This window comes from Neophocaena asiaeorientalis, unplaced genomic scaffold, assembly GCF_003031525.2.
Source record: "Neophocaena asiaeorientalis asiaeorientalis breed wild unplaced genomic scaffold, Neophocaena_asiaeorientalis_V1.1 scaffold606, whole genome shotgun sequence".
Taxonomy (NCBI): Eukaryota; Metazoa; Chordata; class Mammalia; order Artiodactyla; family Phocoenidae; genus Neophocaena; species Neophocaena asiaeorientalis.
In genome coordinates, this window is record NW_020173687.1 from 4,619,228 (window position 1) to 4,625,486 (window position 6,259).

A 6,259-nucleotide genomic window follows, 5' to 3' on the forward strand; every position below is an offset into this window, starting at 1 on the left:
GGCCGGGCCTGCGCACGCCGCCTGCCCGCCGCCCGGGCCTGGCTGCCGGGGGCCCTGTACGAGCTGCTGGGGGCCGGGGCTGAGCGGGACTGCGCGGCCGCCCTGGGCTTCACCATGCACGAGCTCAGCCTGGTCCGTGTGCAGCGCCGCCTGCAGCCCGAGCCCCGGGACGCGCCCCGGCTGGTGGAGGAGCTCTACCTGGGGGACATCCACACCGACCGGGCGGAGCGGCGTCACTACCGGCCCACCGGTTACCAGCGCCCGCTGCAGAGCGCCCTGGTGAGTCTGGGGCCCCGGGAGGGCGAGCTCTGACAGCCTGTGGGATCTGCCCCTGCCTAGGGCCCTCTCTGCACAGCCCCCCTCCCCCGACCCCCCACCCGCACTGGTCTGCTTGCCTCAGGACCTTTGCACATGCTCTTCCCTCTGCTCGAGACATCTTTTCTCAGGTCTGGACAGAAGGAACTCCTGGGGAGTCTTCTGGAGTGTGGTCCTCCTGACATTCTCCTCGTGGACCCGGCAGGGTCTCTTCCTGCCCCTGCTATGCACGGGCAGGTCCCCCCTCCCTCAGTTCCCGGCTCAGATGTTCCCTCCCATCCCCACTCTGCACGGTTCCCAGCACCCGGCACACTCTGGGCTGCACTGTTTGTTCACTGGCTGGCCATCTTCTCCCAATATCACCCGTGGCGGGGGAGGCCCTGTGCCCCTCCGTGTCCCCACAACTGGCCCAGGGGCTGGCACACGGGCTGGGCCAGTAAATGCTGGTGAATGAACCAGGGGGGCAGCTCCTCCAGAGCTCTGCCAGGCGGCCGCACAGCCCTGGAAGGCCCCTCTGGAAAGCTCCACGTGGACCCACTGTTACCCCGCAGCCAGCGGCGCTGAGCGCTCCCTGTCACAGTAACATCAGGTGGAGAAGCGCTTTCTCAGACTCTGTTCTCAAGATGCCGGCACCTGGGCATCTCCTTAGAAAGCACAGTCAAGTTCGCGGGTCTGGCCTGGGATTTTGCATTTCTAACAAGCTCCCAGGTGGTCCATGGACCACCCTCTGGGCAGGAGGCTGCAGTCTAAAGGGAGATGCCCTCTCTTTGAGATGTGCCCACCCCAAAGTGAATTTCACGTAAGTCAATTAACCTAGACTTCAACTTAAAGACATCACAAACATACTCTCCTGATTTGGGGAAGATCTGATAGCCCTTTTTTGTCCGATGAGCACATAGGCAAAAAGAAACTGAACTTTATGTACGTAAAGTTCTCCTGGCACATAGCACAGAGCCTGGTGGGCAAGGCTAGGGCCTCGTGACCACTCCAGTGAGTCTGGTGAAACCCCAGGACCCCTCCTCAGAAAAATATTTGTAAAAGCATAAAATAAAAGACATGGGATTTAAACAGAAACCAATTCTATGAAAAGAGTTACCCAAGTCTTAAAACACTCTGAGGTGGGAATACCATGAATGGGAATTCTTTATTCTCCCGATTTCAAAGTAGCAACGAGTATAAACAGTGTTTCTAGTATCTGCAACACTGTTAATATGAGATCGGCCACAAAGCAGAAGTTTCCACTGAAGCTACAGGGGGTTGTTGCCCACATTCACAATTAGAAGAAACTTTTGATTTCAGGTTGAGGTTTGTAAAAATGAAGTCGAGGTTAGGACTCTGGGTTAAGAATGTCTGTAGGAAATACCCAAGGGATATCTTTCAAAAGTGAGAATGGACGGATGGATGGGGGAATGGATGAGTTCAGGCATCCCTGTCAAGTGCTCTTTGAGCCCACAGGCAACCCTCACATGTTCAGCATGTACTGAGTGCCTGCTGTGTACTAGACACTTACGGAATTAAACCAGATGGGGCAACATGTCACCCCTGAGAGCAGCCTCTTGTCAAAGCATCCCCAGTGTGTGTGTGGGGGGAGGGGCACCAGGTTTGAGCCCATCTGCTCTCCTTCTCCCACCTCCCTCCTCCCAACCCAAGATCTGGGTAGCAGAGAAGAAGCACAGCGTGAAGCCCTCGTGATCAGACAATCAGCCCGAGTTCTCTTCATGACCTCGAGACGATTCCCCTTTTGGCAGCCAATGTTCTAGGCTGGTCTGACGCCCATCCTTCTTAGACCCGAGAAGGCGCTGGTGGTGGGGTGATTACCGGCCCCCACCACCTCATTAGGAGGGCACACTGCTCTGAATGCAGAGAGAACGGACCCCGGGGGCACGGAGGATGACAATGTCATGTCTCCCCAGGCCAGGCTCTGGGGCTGCAGACTCCTGCCCTCCTGCTGCCTGACCAGCCAGGGCGGCCCATGCGACCTGCAATGCAATTGCCAAGCAGAACATACAGGACCAGCGGGGCCAGATGTATGGATGTTAAATTAAATGTTCACTCACCAACCGCCCCCCTCCGCATAAGAAAAAAGAAAAAGGAAGATAATTTCACAGAAGGATACACTGTGTATCCTTCTGTATCCCAAGTAACGAATCAGTCATTACCTTATGCTCTCCGGAGCCCAAGCCTTGCCCACAACCCAAACCAGATGGTAAACATGAACATTTTTAGAAGTTAATTAATTGAAAACCAATTTGATTCCCAAATTCATTGCCTGGATATAGAATCCTAATCAATCAGTCACCGCTCGAGCAAAATCATCTAAGCCTGGTGTCGCCTCTGGGAGTTAACTAGAAACTGTATGTGCTGTTGGTATAACCTTACATAACGGGCTTAAACCAGTAAGAGTTTGGCTTGCACACACGTGTGAGTTCTGCTGGCTGGGGCCTTGTTTATTAACGCGTGCAACTCCGGACCTGTGCACAACGATGCCTGGAAGGTTTTTGATAGAGACAGGTACTTTCTTCCATCCCCTTCCAGAGCGTCAGAGAGGGAAATGCTTTCTCTCTCCCTCTCTCACCTTCAAGCCTTGCTGGTTCGCCATTCGTTTCTGCTATGCAGAAAACTGCTTGCCCCTGATTACCAACCAGCATCCCCAGATGTCCTGTCTGCAAAAGATATCTCTTTTGAGGGAGAAAGGCAGCCCTGAGATTATTTTGGTGTAACGCACTATGTCCTGTCAATACACATTAGTGTAACAACAGTTGGAATGTGGGTTAAAATGCCTAAATTAGAGGAGACTCTTACCAGCCAGCGTTCCAATTACCTGCACTCCAGCTAACTACCCAGCTTTCTTGCTTCTTTCCGTCACAAACCTTTCGGTAGCCATTTATTAGCATTTCCAAGTGCCTTCTAGTCCTCTGGGTCAAAATCCCCCAAACCAAAAATAATATCGTTTTCTGTATTATGGAAAAAAAGGCAACTTTAGGTTCACCGTAGAAATAAATAAGAGCTTATAATGTAGCAATCCAAGATAGAAAAAAAAAAAAAGTCTGTTCTCAATCATCCAATATTTTCTTTCTAAACTGGAACTCCCAAATGCCCCCTTGTTTGGCATGAAACTCATCCAGCAGCAATCTATGGAAATCTTTTGTTTTTTGAACAAAAAACACTGGAGCTGTTTTCCCAGCTGGGGCTTCAAGATGCCTTTCCCCTTCCCTGTCCTGTGTGCACCCACGGCCCTGGGTGTCCTTCTGGAACTGCAAACGCTGGGGATGCTTGCTTTGACAAGTGGCTGTTCCAGGACATTTACCTCTCAGAATGATGCTCTGAACTAAATTCTGGGCAGCAGCTCCCTTAAAAAAAAAATCTGTATCTGGTTTCTTTTTGGCCTGGACTGAGCTTTTACACTCCAGAATACAGACCGACTACTCCCACGCAATTTGGTTTAGCATCTGCTTCCTGTTGACGTGTTTTACTGTAAACCCAGCTCGTGAGAATTTATAAGACAGGGGCAACTGTAAATAAGGCCAAAGCGAGAGGAAAGCAGCCTCGGGCAACTGAGGACTGTGGCCGCACCTGACAACCAACGCAGAGGGGGCTGGGTTTCCGATTATAAATAACACAAGCATGAACATCTTTGTGCCAAATCTCTTTGCAACTTTTCAGCCACGTCTCAGCACAGACGCTCAGCAAGGGCATGAGAATTTTAGTGGCTGTAAGGTAACAGTGCATGAAAAGTGCTCGGCACAGCTCCTGGCCCTTACGAAGCACCTAAAAAAGAATGGGTTGGGGGTGGGGGAAGTAACAACAGGCAGGAGAAAGGCAGTAAACATGAACGGTCGAATTTCGGGACCAAGCAGGCCGGGTGTGGGAAAGGACAACTTCTTTCAACTCCCAGGACACAAGTTCCAACCGTCTCTCCTTCCTTCATTTGCCCAATACACCTGCTGCGAGCAGGTACTACTGTGCTAGGCCCTGGCGATGGAGCAGCCACAGAGAGACAGACTGGGCTTCCTGGAGCTCACTCTCCAGTGAAGGGGAAGGAGTGGAGAGCAGAGGAAATAGGGCGTGACACGTCCCTGAGCACTAGAAGGGGCTGAGGCCCACCATACAAGGGGTGGTCGGGAGAAGTCTCTCTAAGGCCTCTGAGCTGAGACTGAGAGGTCGGGAAGGAGGCAGCCAGGCTACGTGCCGGGGGGAGTTCCGGGTGGAAGCAGCAGCAGGTGCAAAGGCCCAGAGGATGGAGGAGCCGCCTGAGGTCCACGAAGAGTGAAGTGACCGTCCGGGCTGCAGGCAGGGAGGGAAGGGGTGACGGGCGGCCGGGGGCGGGACCCCGAGCCAGCCCGCCGCGGGTGCACCCTGACCTCCCCGCCTCGGAAGTCACCGCCTTCCCTTTGTCTCCGCCAGCACCACGCCCGCCCCTGCCCGGCCTGCAGCCTCATCGCCCGCTCCGACGAGCACCACCCGCCCGTGCTGCCCCGCCAGGCGGCCCTGCCCTTGCGCCTGGGCGGCCGCTGGGTCAGCCCCGGGTGCGAGGTGCGCCCTGCCGTGCTCTTCCTCACCAGGGTGTTCACCTTCCACGGGCACAACCGCTCCTGGGAAGGGTACTACCACCACTTCTCGGACCCCACCTGCCGGCAGCCCACCTTCACCGTTTACGCAGCCGGCCGCTACACCAAGGGCACGCCGTCTGCCAGGGTTCGCGGCGGCACCGAGCTGGTGTTCCAGGTCACGCGAGCCCGCGTCACCCCCATGGACCGGGTCACCACGGCCATGCTCAACTTCTCCGAGCCGAGCAGCTGTGGCGGCCCGGGGGCCTGGTACCTGGGAGCCGAGCGGGATGTCACCGCCACCAACGGGTGCCTGCCGCTGGGCATCAGGCTCCCCCACGTGGAGTACGAGCTCTTCAAGATGGAGGAGGACCCCCTCGGGCAAAGCCTGCTCTTCATCGGACAAAGGCCCACTGACGGCTCCAGTCCCGACACCCCGGAGAAGAGGCCCACATCCTACCAAGCACCCCTGGTGCTCTGTGACAGGGTGGCCTGGGGCTTCTCCAGGCCTCCGCGGCACAGGCCTCTACTGCAGACGCCCGTCAGCGGCGGGGGGCTGGGCCCCCCAGCGGCCCCTCTCCCCTCCCTGCTTCTGGTTCTCGGGCTGGCCTTCCTCCAGTGGCTATGAAATTGGTCTCTGACTTCCAGACGGTGCCTCAGGACACTCGTCCGACCCCATGGACTCCCTTCTGGCACAGACTCCTCCACCCGTGACCGTCCTGGACAGTTACACAGAGTTTCAACAGCGCCTGCAGAGTCTACGCCACGGCTAGCAACTCGAATCGTGACCACAAACGGGCATCGCAGCAACGCCAATTGCTCCGAGTTCCCAAGCGCTCCCTCCCAGCTTTCCTGGGCAGCGCGCGGACCAGCGCCAGGGAGTGCACCACACCCGTCTCCCTGCCCGACGGCACCCCAGTGCCCTCCCTGAGCCCTTGAGATTCAGGGAAATGGAAACACGCTTCTGCACGCGCCTGCTGCCACTGCTCTGCTGAGTCTGTGGGTTGTTGTTTAAAGATTATTAATTTGAATTTAGCAATACAAACTGAAACCCGAGCCATGAATTAAAGATGCTGCTTCGGGCTCTCGGTACGTCTCAGCTCACTGGCAGGGGGCTCGGCTCGTCTCTTTGGGAGCCTCTCGGCTTTCTCGAGTCGTGACTGCTGGTGTTTTGTCTGCGGCTGCCTGTGCTTCTGCGAGTCGGGCCTCGAGCTGTCAACACGGCGAGCGGGTGAATCCAGCCCTCCCCGGCCAGGAAGCAAATAAAGGCAGCCCCATCCACACCAAACCCCAGCGTGTAGGGCTGGCAGCCGGGGTCAGGTCTTTGGAGGAAAGCGGCGCTTCCAGCCTTTGGAAAGTAATTAATACTAATGACAGCGGTGACACTAATGTGCTCT

The 6,259-nt window shown here is 55.9% G+C and overlaps 1 protein-coding gene across 1 annotated transcript in view; it reads left to right on the forward strand.

The window, feature by feature from the left end:
- Positions 1 to 5,490, forward strand: part of APCDD1L (APC down-regulated 1 like) — a 19,117-nt gene extending 13,627 nt beyond the window's left edge. The window contains exons 8-9 of the mRNA XM_024750184.1: positions 1 to 279; positions 4,720 to 5,490. The exon at positions 1 to 279 is cut by the window's left edge and continues 1 nt beyond it. Of these exons, the coding sequence (XP_024605952.1) occupies positions 1 to 279; positions 4,720 to 5,490 (1,050 nt within the window). The remainder of the gene's footprint in view (positions 280 to 4,719) is intronic.
- The last annotated feature ends 769 nt before the right edge of the window (positions 5,491 to 6,259 follow it).